This window comes from Lolium perenne, chromosome 5, assembly GCF_019359855.2.
Source record: "Lolium perenne isolate Kyuss_39 chromosome 5, Kyuss_2.0, whole genome shotgun sequence".
NCBI lineage: Eukaryota > Viridiplantae > Streptophyta > Magnoliopsida > Poales > Poaceae > Lolium > Lolium perenne.
The window spans coordinates 31258197-31273518 of NC_067248.2; the positions used below are offsets into that span (position 1 = coordinate 31258197).

The 15322-nt window shown below is 45.3% G+C and overlaps 1 protein-coding gene across 1 annotated transcript; it reads left to right on the forward strand.

The window, feature by feature from the left end:
* Positions 1 to 10911: 10911 nt before the first annotated feature.
* LOC127298641 (uncharacterized) lies at positions 10912 to 14244 on the forward strand. Its single transcript, XM_051328485.1, has 7 exons — positions 10912 to 11160; positions 11268 to 11332; positions 11444 to 11487; positions 11585 to 12468; positions 13540 to 13629; positions 13745 to 13806; positions 13900 to 14244. The coding sequence occupies exons 1-7, from the start codon at positions 10927 to 10929 to the stop codon at positions 14003 to 14005; spliced, it is 1485 nt and encodes a 494-aa protein (XP_051184445.1). The 5' UTR covers positions 10912 to 10926; the 3' UTR covers positions 14006 to 14244.
* The last annotated feature ends 1078 nt before the right edge of the window (positions 14245 to 15322 follow it).

The following is a 15322-nucleotide window of genomic DNA, read 5'->3' on the forward strand; positions in this document are numbered from 1 at the left end:
GACAAGGTCTTGGTACAGAAGTCAAGGAAGTCGCGAGTTTGAGAAGCGCGATCCTGAAATCTGACAATCTGGCGGGTCCTCTCTGGGGTAGCCCAAAACAAAGAACCATGATCAAGGGAAAGATTAACGAGGAGGTTCGTCCTAGTATTTACCCTCTCTTCTTCGGCAACAAAGATCGCAAAAGGAACCTATTAAAACAACGGAGCAGAAAATTTTTAAGAGACGTAGCATGAAGACGGAAGATATTGAGGTTGAAACAAGCATACCCGACATATCCGCACTGGCTTCATTCATCAACTCGAGCATGAAATTTTCTCGAGTAGTCGCCTTTTCAGCCTCGGAAGCAGCGATTTCCTTGGCAGCCACGGCCTCACGAGCTTGCTGAAGTGCAATTTTTTCGGCTTCAGATGACTTGCGAGATTTTTCCATTATCACAAGTATTTGCTTCTTCGCATACTGAAGTTGCTGCCGAAGTTCATCCAATTCTCGCGGCAAGGAATCTTCGACAGGTGCAGCATCAGCAAGAGGTCTCCTTGGGTGAGAAGAAGAAGGCGAAACATTGGAAGGAGCGGAAGATGGAGTATAGTTATCAAATACCAACTGAAATTTAACAAAACAAGACAACATCAATCAACACGCAAAAGATAGAGTTTTCATTAATCTTTCGGAATAATTACAAAGGTCTTACAGTGGAGCTAATGAAGTACGTGTCGCCAAATAACTACTTTGGCGACAAGAGCAAAAGAGACAAAGAAAGAAAAATAAAGAGGCATGCAACTAGACCTCCGGCCTTGATGAGCTAGGAGTCGAAGCTGGTTTGATCCCGAGATAAGCCAAGATTTTCTTCGTGTTGGGCTTGGCTGCCTTAATCAGGGACCTCCATCTTGATTGCTCTATTTGCTCGATGTCGCCAACTTTCGTCCAATCAACAGTCTGTTGGCTGTCAGCAACTAGAGCAACAGTGCTTTCGACAGCAATCTTCATGTTCTCTTGACGCATCTTCAGTCCAAGGTCTTCTGATGAATTGAAGCTCTTGGCAAGGGTAAGGAAAGTCGGGGGCTCCTCTTTCTTCGGGAAGAAGTAGGGGAACAGCGCCGACAATCCTGCATTCGCATTGGCCACACCTTCATGAATTTCGGACCCATGAAGCTCTAGATAAGTAAGTGCATCAAGGAGAGGGTCATTGACAGGATTCTCCAGATCAAAATCTTGGTTAGTTTGGTCTGCCAAGGAAACAAAACGTTGGTCAACAACAAGAAACAGCGGTTCTCATAAAAAATAGAAGGGACCAATAATATTACTGTGAGTGCGTCGACTTTGTGATTTCAGGCGCTTGAGGATCCCCTGTTCACGAGAAGCTTGTGTAGCTTTATGCTCGTTTAAGGCAGATTCAGCATCCTCAAGTCTTTTCTGCAGTTCCTCGATACTAGCAGCTTTTGCTTTGGCTTCATCAGCCTCGGCTTTGGCTTCGCTAGCAACAAGTTCGGCTTTCTTGCGAGCCGCCTCACTTTGCTCAAGTTTTTGAGCAAGTGCGTCGGCACGTTTGTTGGCCTCTGCAAGTTTCTCTGTCGAGATATAAAAAAAAGAAGAAAGATCAAAAACCGCGACAAGCAACAGGAGCAAAAAGTCAAGAAAAAATGGCAAGTATAAAAGTTGTTACCTTCGGCTCTGCTAGCATATTCACGGTACCCAATAAATTGGGATCCGATGCGGAGAAGCTCTTTGATCATGGGCTGTTAAAGAAGAATACAGCAAAAGAAACATCGGCATGAAAAAGAAAGTGAAGGCGTGAAAAAGCAAAATAGGGGAAATATAGATATCGACAAACTTACATCATCTAAGAGCAGAGTCGACGAGCTGCCCAATTGAGGGGCAGGTTCAACAATCGTTTCAATCCTTGTCCTTTTTGGTGAAGGAGCAAGGGGGCTTGCTGGCGGAGTTGTGGTGACGACGTTTTGTTGAGGAGGCGAGGATTCTTCTCCTTCAACTAGCGTGTCTGAGGCAAGTACAGTATGTGACGTGCTTGTCCGAGGAGCCACGTCAACAGTTGGTACTTCTTCCTCATCATCACTGTTGATCAAAAATCGGCAGCATAAAAAGCAAGACAAGATAAACACCTCGAGTACAGAAAAAGGGAGAAATAAAGGTGACTTACGAGCTGACGAGGGATTCAATATAAGGATCATAAGCTGCCTTCGGATGAGAAGGAACAACTTTTTCAGCCTTAGAAGTGCCAGAATCCTCGGCATCATTCCTTTTCCTTTTGTTCCTTGGGGAAACAGCAGGAGGAAGGGATTGCGTCGACTCGCTGGCTTCAGATTCAACTTCTTTTTCATGGGAAGCCGCAGATTTGTGAGAACCTGCGACTTCACTTTCAGGAAGAGAAGAACCTTGGTTGTCTTCGGCAACAATAGCTTGTTCTTCGACTTCTCCATCCTCAGGAAGAGGAGGAAGGGAAGCCATAGTAGGATGGTTCTGCGGGAAAATAGCGACAACAGGAAAATTAATGAGATGCAGGAAAAGTTCGGGACAATACAGAAACTCGAGAAGACAAAATACCTCGGGAAGAGGATTGGCGGCGCTGTATGGTTCCACGCGACAAGAGGAGGGAATAGGATCCTTCTTGGCCAGGCGGGAAACTCTTCGAATCAATTTCTCCAAGTCCTTTGCAGAAAGATCACTGGAGATTCTATTGGCGTCGTTTTCACCAGAATACGTCCAAAGGGGATTTTTGCGAGCCTGAAGAGGCTGCACTCTAATCCTAAGGAAGTAGGCAGTGATTTGAACACCAGACAGTTCTTTGCCTCGAGTATTTTGAAGCTGATGAATACGAGACATAAGTGCTTCTGTCGACTTTTTCTCTTCTTCGGAAGCTTCAGCGTCCCAGGAGCGGCGGCGCTGAATTTTGGCACTTCCGTCGAAAGGAACTATGTTGTGTTCCACAGAGTTGGCACTTTCTTCGTGTATGTAGAGCCACCTTTTGCGCCACCCTTGGACAGAATCAGGAAATTTGACGTCGAAGTAATCAACGTCAGTTCGGACACAGATAACAACGCCGCCTATGTTATAAGTGGCGTTGTGGGAGCCATTGCGGCGGAGGCAGAAAATGCGCTTCCACAGAGCCCAATTAGGAGGGATTCCAAGGAAGCATTCACACAGTGTGATAAAAATGGAAATGTGAAGGATGGAATTGGGGGTCAACTGGTGCAGTTGAATCCCGTAAACAAAAAGAAGGCCGCGGAGGAAATCGTGAATTGGGGCCGAAAGGCCGCGGATGAGGTGATCAACGAAACTAACCCGGTACTCCATTGGAGGGTTGGGGTAGCTTTCTTCGCTGGGAAAGCGGATGGCGTCTTCTTTCTTCATCAGGCCAAGCCTCTTCAGCGTGTTGACATCCTGGTTGGAGATTTTAGATCTCTCCCACTCAAGATCTTCGGCGGCCATCTTGGACTCTGGAGTTCTGTGGCGAGTGAGTCGCGTGCGCGGTGGCATCAACGGCAATGGAAAAAGCAATGTTTCGTGAGTGCGGAAGATCAGAGAGAGTTGGGCGCAGGGGAAGTTTTTGCAAAGAGGAACAGATGTGCGGCGCAAGCGAAGGAGTGAACGGAGGTTGAAGAAAGGTTTATATAAGCATCGGGCGAAGCAATGCACCGTTGGATGAAGAAATCGTGTGGTGAAAAAAGATCTTCTAGATAAAAGGGTAAAAAGGTATTTTTACTGCGATAGGCGTTACCATACGTGCGCCAGGAAAAGCGGAGGACGTGTGTCCCCCACTTGCACGACGTGTCAACGTGGTGGAAACAATGGACCCACAAGGCAGAAAAATCACGACTATTAACAGAGATGAAGTAAATTTGATTAAGGGAAGCATGCCGACAAGAAAAATAAAAGAAGATTGGCGACAGGAGAAGTTATTAAATACTTCGGGAGCCTTTGATCAAATACAAGTTTTTGCCCAAATGCTCGGGGGTTACTTCGATAAAAAGTAAAATTTCGAGTATGGCAATATAGAAATTGCGGGAGCCTACAACCAAGCACAAGTCCTTGGCTGTAGCCTCGGGGGCTACTCCCATCGGGAGCGCTGTTCGCGCACCCGAGAGATAAAAAAAAAGAAGAGAGATCATATTGGGAAATAATGACAATATAGCGACAAGTTGGACTAAAATGTTGAGCCTACAACCAAGCACAAGTTCTTGGTTGTAGCCTCGGGGGCTACTCCCATCGGGAACGCTGTTCGCGTGCCCGATGAAATTAACAAAGAAAAGATAGAAAAGCAAGAGAGTATATTTCGAGTTATAATTAACTCTACATATACTCCCATCGGGAGCGCAATATAAGTCATATTTGACCCGATAAAATGTGCCATTCCAACAGCCGGAAAAGCACTCGACAATATATTCTCAGAACGCCAAAGTTGCGATCAATTTCTGAATGCCGCAAATTTGCGAAGGTAAGACCCCAGATCCGTTCTTTGGGCGTGGCATCGCCGAAGACTGCGCTCTGCTACTTTTATCCGTATCAACAGATACGAAGAAAAATCCTAACGGACGCGTTAGGTACTCGATAAATTTGACTGGGACTCGACAGAATGGTAAGACCTTAAGCGGCACCTGTCGAAGTTTACACCAGTATCCCGAGATCATGTCCAGGGACGTGGTTTTGAAGTAGGTTTTTGCGGATTGCCACTAGAGCAGTTAACTAGTACCTGATCCGTCAGATGAACTAGCCCCAACTACTATTATCCCTGTACAATATAGAATTTTATGTGAAGAAATATAAAATAGTTAAAGCTCTCGAATAAAAATAAACAGTGGAGATTTTCCCTGACTCTACGATTCAAGCAAAATCTCGGGGGCTACTGACATAGGCATCCCAAATGGGCCTGCCGAAGATAGTACCCGGGGTTTACTGAAGGACCAAATACCCGAAGAATAAGAAGATTCGGGAGCCCAAGATATATTAAGGAAAGTTAGAGTTGTAATAGGAAGTGTTATTTGTAAATCTGGCGGGATGAGTTGGAAACCGTCCCGAACTCTGTAACTTGTACAAAACGAAACCCTCGGCTCCGCCTCCTATATAAAGGGGGAGTCGAGGGACGGAGAGGCAATCGAATCATTGTTACAAACCCTAGTTTTCTTAATCGTCGAGTACTTTTCGGCTGAAACCTTCGAGATCTACTTGCCCTCTACTTCTAACTAAACCCTAGCCTACAATCCATAGGCATTGACAAGTTGATACCTTGTCACCAGGGACGTGATTTTGAAGTAGGTTTTTGCGGATTGCCACTAGAGCAGTTAACTAGTACCCGATCCGTCAAATGAACTAGCCCCAACTACCATTATCCCTGTACAATATAGAAATTCATATGAAGAAATATAGAGAAGTTTAAAGTTGTCGAGTAAATATAAACAATGGAGATTTTCCCTGACTCTACGATTCAAGCAAAATCTCGGGGGCTACTGACATAGGCATCCCCAATGGGCCTGCCGAAGAAGGTACCCGGGGTTTACTGAAGGCCCACGACCCGAAGGATAAGAAGATTTAGAAGCCCAAGATGCTATTAAGGAAAGCTAGAGTTGTAATAGGAAGCATTATTTGTAATCTTGCGGGATGAGTTAGAAACCTTCCCGGATTCTATAACTTGTACATCACGAATTCCTCGGCTCCACCTCCTATATAAGGGGGAGTCGAGGGACAAAGAAAGCATCGAATCATTGTCTTACAAACCCTAGTTTTCATATCGTCGAGTACTTTTCGGCTGAAACCTTCGAGATCTACTTGCCCTCTATTTCCAACTAAACCCTAGTCTACAACCCGTAGGCATTGACAAGTTGATACCTTGTCACATTGGGGATAGGGCAAGCCGAGATAGGGCTGGGGGAGGAGATGGGGCAGCCAAGCGAGGTTGCCATCACCATAGCTTCGTCCGACAAAACATGCATCGTGATGAAGCAGGATTTATGGAAGTTGATAGTGAGGCCAGTCGCAGCGGCAAAGTCGTCAAGGACCTTTTTGAGGCATGCTGCAGCTGCTGGGGAGGCTTTGCAGAGAATCAGGGTGTCATCTGTGTATAGAAGGACGGGGCACGGGATGTCGGAGGAAAGAGGGTGGGCAAGGAAGCCGTCGGGCCAAGCCTGATGGATAAGGCGCTGGAGAACGTCGGCAACAATGATGAAAAGGTACGGGGAGAGGGGGTTGCCCTGTTGGAGACCATTGCAGCATCGAATCCAACAGCCTGGGACGTCGTTGAGAAGGACCAATGTATGTCCGGTGCTGAGGATTAACTCCATCCAGGGACACCAGCAGTCATCGAACCCTCGAGCTCTTAGAATACCGAGGAGGCTGGACCAGTTAACTGAATCAAAGGCTTTGCGGAAGTCAATTTTGAAGACAAGGGTTGGGGCTTTCCTGGAGTGGCAACACCGAAGGAGATCCGCGGCGTAAACGATGTTTTCCAAGATGCGACGACCCGGGAGGAACTCAGTTTGCTCAGCATTGATGAGGTCATGAATATCATCTTGGAGCCTCGTGGTGAGGACTTTGGTAATCGCCTTCATGACGCAGTTCTAGAGGGAGATAGGGCGGAACTGCAAAGGGGAAGGGTGGATGGCAGATTCAATTGGATTTCAAATTCAAATCCATCAAATACGTAGATAGAACGAAGATTCGCACTTGCTGACAAGTCGGCCAATAAGTTATGGACGTGGATAGCGAGCGCGCAGGCGCTCGTTGGCTGGGCTGGGCGCACCCTTGCAAAGGAGGATCTGATCTGATTTGTATTGCATTACTTGTATTTTTTTCAAAAAGCAATAACTTTTAAACGGAGTATCTGAATTGTGATCTGTTTTCATTTCTGGAATTAGCGCGACGAGATCTTTAAAACTGTATCACAATTGCATATATTTTGACAAAAAAATAATAAGCAACTTTGGTGCCCGACGAAATAACTTTAGTACACGACAAATCAACTTTAGTACCGAATGAATAAACTAGATTCACAACTGCGGAAGCAACTTCGCAACAACTATAGGAAATTTTAGAACAATGTTAGAAAACTTTACGGTAACTAAAAGCAACTTAGCAACATTTAGAACGACGAAACAACTTCGATGGCCGAAGAAGCAACTTTGGTCCCGATGAAGTAAATTCGCTTCCAAATTTGCTCTGTCGGGCCCAAAATTGTTATCGGGCACCAAACTTGCGCCATCAGACACCAGAATTGCATCGTTAGACATCAGAGTTGCTCCTTTGGGTATCAGAATTATTCCGGGGGCACCAAAGTTATTCTAAAAGGACAAAGTATTGTTCCGGGGGCACCGAAGTTGTTCTAACGGGTCAAAGTTGCACTTTAGGCACTAAGGTTGCACCATAAGGCATAAGAATTGTGCCATCAGGCACCAAAGTTGCTTTGTCAGATATCAAATTTGCGTTGCCGGGCACCATAATTACACCGTTAGATATTAAAGTTGCTCCTTTGCATATCGGAATTGCTCCAAGGGCACCAAAATTGTTCTGATAGGTCAAAGTTGCACTTTAGGCACCAAAGTCGTACCATAAGTCATAAGAATTGCGCCATCAGGTACCAAAGTTGCTATGTTAGACACCTAAATACTTGCGTTGTTAGGCAGCACACAACAAAGTTGCTCATTTGGGTATCAGAATTGCTCCGTGGGGCAGGGGGGCACCAAAATTGTTCTGTCAAGTCAAAGTTGCACTTTAGAGCCGAATTCACGATAACTTTTTACAGCAACTTTGACAACAACAAGGACTATGGAACTCTAACGAATGCGTTGCAATTCACACATCAAACGTATGCATCAGGATTCAGGAGGCCACGAGGGTCCTGGTCCTTCTTGTTTTCTTTTCTTTCGTCGGTGACTCGGTTGTCCAAGGCATGTTCCCATTTCATCCTCATCCTCTTTTCTCGTTTCCACAATTTCCATGTCGGCACAGCCTGCCCTCCACCCCCCGGCCGCCCCTTGCGCAAGCTCCAGCTCCTCCCTTGGGCCGCTGCAGGAGATCCCCACCTGCGCGTGGACCGCGCCGGTGCGCGAGATCCCCCCACTACGCGTGGACCACGTCGCCGCTAGAGCTCCGCCCCCTGCGCTTGGCCCGCGCCGCCGCAAGATCATTTCGGCGGACTACTGTAGTCGTCCAGGTCCCGGCAGGAGTTGGGGGAAGCCCGGTAATCGCGCTCCGGCGTTCTGTCGTCGCCCCTCCGTCAAAGTCGACCGTGTCCTCGTCCTCATCGCGGGCGCCTTCATGGGCGACCAAGCTGCAAGTGGGTGCTATGGGGAGGTTATTGGTGGTTGGGGCGTGCTTCTGTTGATGGGAATCGGAGGGGGAGGCGAGCGCAGGTGGCCGGCGGAGGTGCGGCGAACTGACGAAGGTGCGCCCCCATCCGCTCTGGCGTCCCAGGCCGACTAGAGCTTCTCCTCCTTGACAAAACAATAAAGCCTACTGCTGCCAAGTCGGGTTGGTGGCCGGCGGAGGTGCGCCTTTCATGGGCGACGACGGCGGTGGGTTGGTGCTGGAGGTCGGATAGGGCAGAGAGGTCGGATGAGGAATTGGGGATGAGAAGAGCAGAGGGAAGGACGGAGAGGAATTGTGTTATTTGTCCCGCACAGTTTGGTTTTTTAGTCCCACCTCGGAGAGGTAAGTCCGTGAGGGCCGGTTTAAAAGAGGAGGCGTCTGAGGAGTTGTCGCCGAGCCCAGTAGCGTGGGCTCATCACCCCAGCTCTGGGGGGCACAGTTGGGAGTCGCGACTGAGAGTCTCTTGCCAGGCCCCGCCCGTCGGCCCGTAACCGTAGGTCATTTGTGCTCGGGGCAAGCCACTCTCACCCAACTGTTTTTTTTACTCACACTTTTCTTTTTTCTGCAAATGTGCCAAATCTAAAAATGAAATTAATTATCTAAAGCAATCCTTTAAGCCAACTGTGTACAAGCCCTGTGATTCGTCTCAACACCACTCAAATTCCTGCCATGTTCATGTTTGGACGATGTGATCTTGGGAACTCTTTGTGCTGCAAATATCACTTTATTACTAAAATATATTAAGCATTACATCTAGTGTCTGCATAACTAGAATACGATCACCGAAGAGTACAAAAGTAAAAAAAAAAAAAAACGGCACATAACTAGTTCACTAATTGCCTTAACCTGAGGTGCCCCGTGTTGTGTGCCCTCTCTCATGGCCCACGAGCACCCTCTTGTCCTCCTTCCCAATATTTGATAAATCTTGAAAAAATGATGTAAAAAGAATTCAGCTCAATTTGATGTACACAAGGTCCCTGAAACTTAAAAATACGGAAACTAGAGGTTTATGTACCAGCGTACAAATCATTAAAGGGAACTTTGTTGTAAATCCCCATAAATCAATATAAAATAACTAGAAACCCTCACATATACATATCATAAATTTATCATATCAAGTATACCAAAGTTCATGGATACATTTGCCATGTATCATGGACTCGCCATGTACCGTGCGTCGCTAGATCTACACCTTCCCGTGCAGCTGAAGTAGCCAACTCACCTTCGAGGAACCGCCTGCACCGTCGAGGTCCCATTGACCTCCAGAAAGGGCATCGCCGCACCAAAGGAAGGCCATGTTCGTTGTTGGTGCCGCTACGTGGCTCCCTCTAGCAGCGACGCTGGAAGGGGGAGGCATCCAGGATAGGTAGGCGGCGGACGGTGACGGTGACGCCTAGGTGCGGCCGCGCAAAAGCAACGAGGGGGGTTTCATTTATTTACGTAACAAAACTGAGCATATTTTTATCATCCCATCTCAAGTGCATGTGTTAAGATCGTACGGTGTATGGGAGTCTGATGCATTTGACTATTCCCAAGGCGCCGTGAGAATATATTTCTTTTGAAAATTTAGTGTGATTAGTCTAGAGAATAAGTGTATTCATATATTACAAGTATTATGCAACAGTTCTCAATAAATTGACCATTATCTTTTACTGCCTACATTTGAAAAAGCAAGGTGCCACCTCGGAAAAAAAATGCAAGGTGTAGATTTTTAGTTAAAAAAGCTAACGACTTATAAGTTCAACAAATAGTATAATCATCTAAAGTACAAAATAAATACACTATGAAACTATACTACTCTACTCTATATATGGTGGATGTATATATTGATATGGATTTTGTTTTGTAGAGGTTCATAATTTAGTTTATAAAATTGATGAAACTTAAAATACATTGACACTTTTGACTAAAAAAATATGCCATGTTTTACAGAAAAGGATGGAGTATTATAAAACTACTCTTAATCAAAGCATAGTTATTATTCAAAGTCAACACAAATAATCAACCATGTGTCGACCTTAAATTTGTTGTTCTCTTGAAAAACATGCACCAAAGAGTTCTCGAGAAGACACCCACCATGTATCCTCAATGTGTATCAATTACATGTCATGCCAAGGCGTGTGATAGATCAACTTGCACTCCTACTACAAGGATGATACACATATTCATCGTCAATGCTCTTTTTGTTTACATCAAGTGTGACATCTCTTCATAGACAATTGTAATTTTTTATTTACTATAGACAGTCGCGAGTCCATAAAAAACACGACAATGGTAAATTAAACACTAAAACCACTGAGCATATAAGGAGATTCGACCATTATTATGGCGCACTAGGACCGAAGTTTGTGAAAGAAGTTCAAACTCTACTTTATATAAAACTAGTTGTATGTCTATCTACCATGTCATACACATTTGAATTGGATTTCAAATTCAAATCCATCAAATATGTAGACAGAGCGAATATTTCACTTTCACTGACAAGTCGCCCCGCTAAGTTATTGGGCCCACATGTCAGCGAGCCACATCGCAGTACACCAAACGCGACCACACCCCAAGTCATCCGCCGTGTATTAAACCCCGACACCCAAACCCTAGGCTTCCCCCTCTTTGATGCTCTTCGTCCCGCGCCAAGTCAGACTCGCCTCCCTCCCCGCCGCCCCCGCCGCCGCCGCCATGGCCAAGGAGGAGGCCAAGAAGGAGAAGAAGAGCAAGAGCAAGACCGCCGCTACTTCCAAGACCTCCCCCGCCCCCGACGCGCGGGTCCTGGCCGCCGTCGCCGCCTTCCTCGAGTCCAGCGGCCTTCCCCGCACGCTCGCCGCCCTCCAGTCCGAGGCCAACCTCGAGGTATGCCACCGCACACTCACACTCTCGCGCCCTCGTACGCGTATGCATCTGCGTGCCGTTGTTGCCATTTCGGTGCAAGATTGTCAAGCCGACTTTGCTGTTTCCAGGGAGACTCTTGGAGGTCATCGCCGGTGAACCTGGAAGAAGCGATTTCCAAGTTGCTGGGCTCAAGGTACCTAAATCAGTCAGAGTGACTCTTCAGTATTGTTAAATTGCTTCTGCTGGTGATGCTATATCCCCGAGAACTACTGTATTCTTATTGCAATCTGGTTATGTCGTGCAGCAACTCTGCTCCAGTTTTCGTCTTTGCGGCAGGCAGCGAACAAGGTAGCGACATACTTCATCGTTACGAGGCGTTCTATTTTTGGCATAACCTTGCAATCATTCCCTTTTGATTGGTGCTCACCTGAGTTTGTTGATGCAGAGAAAGTTGCTGATGCCGTAGCTGAAGAGAAAGGCGCCGGCAAGAAAAAGAAGAGCAAGAAAGGCGGTGCTGAAGTTGTAGAATCCGAGAGCAAGCCAAGTGAGCCTTCTGCCCCTGAAAAGCCCATTGAAAAGGAGGAGGATGAGACCAAAGAGAAGAAACGGAAGAAGAAGAAGGATAGCTCGTCAGCGGGAGGTGATGCTGGTGGCGAGGCGGTTGCAGTAGTGAAGACCGAGGATGATCTGAAGCCTGATGGCAAGAAAAAGAAGAGCAAGAAACAGGACAAGGATGAGGATGTTGAAGCTAGGCTGGAAAAGGTGGAGCTAGCGGTAAAAGCCAAGTTTGAGGCTGCAGGGAAACTTAAGGATGATGGCAAAAAGAAATCCGGAGAGGAAGAACCTAAGGTTCAGAATGACGAGGCGGACAAGAATGGTTTGGGCGCTGGTGCTCCTCTGGATAAGGGGAAGAAAAAGAAGAAGAGTAAATCTGCTTCAGAAACCTCAGATAAGGCTGATGCCGGAACTGCACCTACCGAGGTTGAGGTGAAACCTAATGGTGTCAATGAAAATAGTGTTGATGTAGAAAAAGGGGAAGATGTCAAGGAGAAGAAGAGTAAGAAGAAGAAAAAGAAGTCGGGTTCTGAAGAAAATGTTCTGGTAGAAGATAAACAAGTAGCAGAGAAAGATTCAGCTCCCAAACCTGATGATGATAACAAGACTGAGATGGACATTGAGAAGGGAGAGGAGGATGGGAAGGCTTTAACTGACGATGCAGTTATTAGTAAGAAGAGGAAGCTAGAAGATGATATCACTGCCACTGAAGATGATGTGAAGGAGCCCAGCACCATATCAAAACCGAATAAAAGGCAGAAACTTTCATCTGAGGTACTTCTACCTTTCCATTTGTGTGTGCTGTTTTCTGCATCTCCAAGTGCTTTGTATTGCCTGTTTAGTTTAATCACCATGGGAGGCGAAAGCTGTTAACCAGAATTATCGGTAGTTCTGACTTTCTGTTACATGAAGCCTTATTTAGTTCTCTATATTATGATATTTAGTTAGTTAACTAAATCTATAAATTTTATGTTCACACTAAGTCTGTATGTATTGTATTATTATAAACATATTCCTTTCTAGCGCACTAAAAATATGTTTCAGTTAGAAGTTACTGGTAAGTAAATATCAAGTGGTACAACTTCAGAATGTTTTTCTACAGCTTCTAGGGTATGCTGAGATTGTCCTATGTTGACTTTTGATCTTTATGATTGAAATTTGCTGGCAATTTAATCAATATCATCATCATCGCTTGATGCAATAAGCCTTTCATTTGCATCATCCTCTGAGTAAATTAAATCTATAAATATTATATTCACAATAATTCTGTATGTCATTGTATTATTATGAACTTATTATTGCTTTCTGGTGCACTAGAAATATGTTTCAGTTCGAAGTTACTGGTAAGTAAAATATCAAGTGGTACTCCCTCTATCCAATGGGAGGTCGTGTATAAACTTAAGTCAAAAAGTTCATGTTTTCAAACTTTGACCAAATATATTGAACAAAATGCAACAACTATAATATTAATGAAGTATGTTATGAAAAATATATCTTATGATGAATCTACTGACATTGGTTCGGTATTACATATCTTCGTATTTTGGTGTATGTTCTTGGTCAAACGTTGAAAACATTTACTTTTTTATCTAACTTTAGGATGATTTTCTACGGCTTTTAGGATATGCTGAGATTGTCCTACTTGGACTTCTGATGTTTATGATAGAAATTTGCTTGTAATTTAATCTACATCATCATCATGGCTTGATGCAATAAGCCTTTCTTTTGTCATCATCCTCTGAGTATTGATAATACTGTAGTTTACCTGATATCTTGAACTTAAAGACTGTACAGTCCGATAATTGGCAAGATCCTGATTATTCATGTCATGTTCATTCACTGCAGCCTAAAACTGTGATTGCATTCCAACGGGTGAAGCTGGATGATGTTAAATTTGCTGATGAAAGACTACAAGATAATTCATATTGGGCCAAGGTACTTCTGTTAGTAGCTATATGTCTGAGGTTTATTGATCATATGCTCGTAGAAATTTGAACATTTCTCAATGATGCTAAACTTGCTTGGTTGATCTGTACTTATTTCCTCACAGGGTGGTGCGGACTCTGGGTATGGTGCGAAGGCACAGGAGATTCTTGGGCAAGTTAGAGGAAGGTTAGAGACTAGCTCTCAGATCCTCCTCTGGATTTACTGAATGCCTTTACTGTTGAACATGTTTTCGTGATAGTTGCTCAATTCTGTTTGCAGGGGCTTTAGACACGAGAAGACCAAGAAGAAGCGTGGAACCTACAGGGGTGGAAACATTGATTTCCAGACCCACTCGGTTAAGTTCGCCAATTCAGACGACGAGTGACACTGCTTTGCTGCTGCAAGTTATCCCACATATCCCTCGGTCCAGTCTCTCTGAAAGGAAGAAGCGAAGGCACACTGCAGTGAAGAAGGAAAAAACATTAAATTGTTGGTATTTTGCCCTTTCTGTTATGCTGCATGCCCTGCTAAGTCGTCAGAATTTTGTATTGGACTGATCAGTGAGATGTACCATTTTTTGCTATGCTAATGCGAAATGAAATATTTCTACATAGTATCATTTTATTTGAGGCATACCTGCACCTGTCCCTGAATTATTGTTAGTACAGAGTTCACTCTTTTACCATGCAGGAAGTGAAAAGCTATCTATCCCTAATTTACTGTTAGTTTAAAAGTACTTCACATCACCGGAAAGAGCAAAGCTATCTTTTCCCAATTGAGGCTGTTATTTTACAAACAGGATATATTCTACTGTATTTTGTATATGTTTATAAAGGAGACGAGGGATTTTTTAAAGGTTAAGTACGAGATATATATGTTTTTTAAGTTTACAAGAGGATATAATTTAGCATCATGCATTGCCTTTCTTTTAGCAGCCAGTAAGGCATCGCATCCTGCTCCCATGTATATGATGGGCTAGACCATGGCCGACATTTTTTTTTGGACTTTTGCTTCAGTATCCCCTCCAAATTTTATTTTGGACTTTTGCTTCAGTGTTCCCCCTCAAAACTTTATTTTTATAAGGCTCTCATCCCCCCTCCCCTCCTCTCTCTCCTCCCTCCCTTCTATGAGAGCTTCACGGCCACCTCGAGCCTCTCTCCTCCTCCTCTCTGGCGGTTCGGCCGGCTAGAGATGACGGGGGAGAGGGGCTTGGCCTCCTCTGTATAGTTTTAGGGCTAGATTTCTAGGATTTACCCATGTGGAGTTTGGCGAGATGCCATGGGGATTTCAGCTGTTGAGGTCTTCGAGCTCCTCGTGGTGGCGTTTGGTGGCGGCGTTCTTGCTCTTGGTGCTCCGACGGGAGGAGTCGAAGGTGAACACGGCGACGCCAAGATCCTCTTCAATAAAGCTCGATTTGGGCTTTCCAGATCGGGGAGAAGGGGCCGATCTGCTTCGCCATCGAGGTGATGGACTGATGGTCACAGCTGGAAGCTTCAATCTATTCTCCTTTGCAGATCTGTGGTGCGGCGAGTTCATCAACGGGGGACCCAAGCCGGCTTCTTTGCCTTGCCCCCGATTTCCTTGGCAGGCGGCCCTTGTCCAGGAGCTCAACCTTCTCTGGAGGCTCTCTTCAACCTTGTGCTGGAGCTTGCCATCGCTTCTTCTCCAAGTGATTCGTCCTAGGAGGCGTTGAGATGGCCGG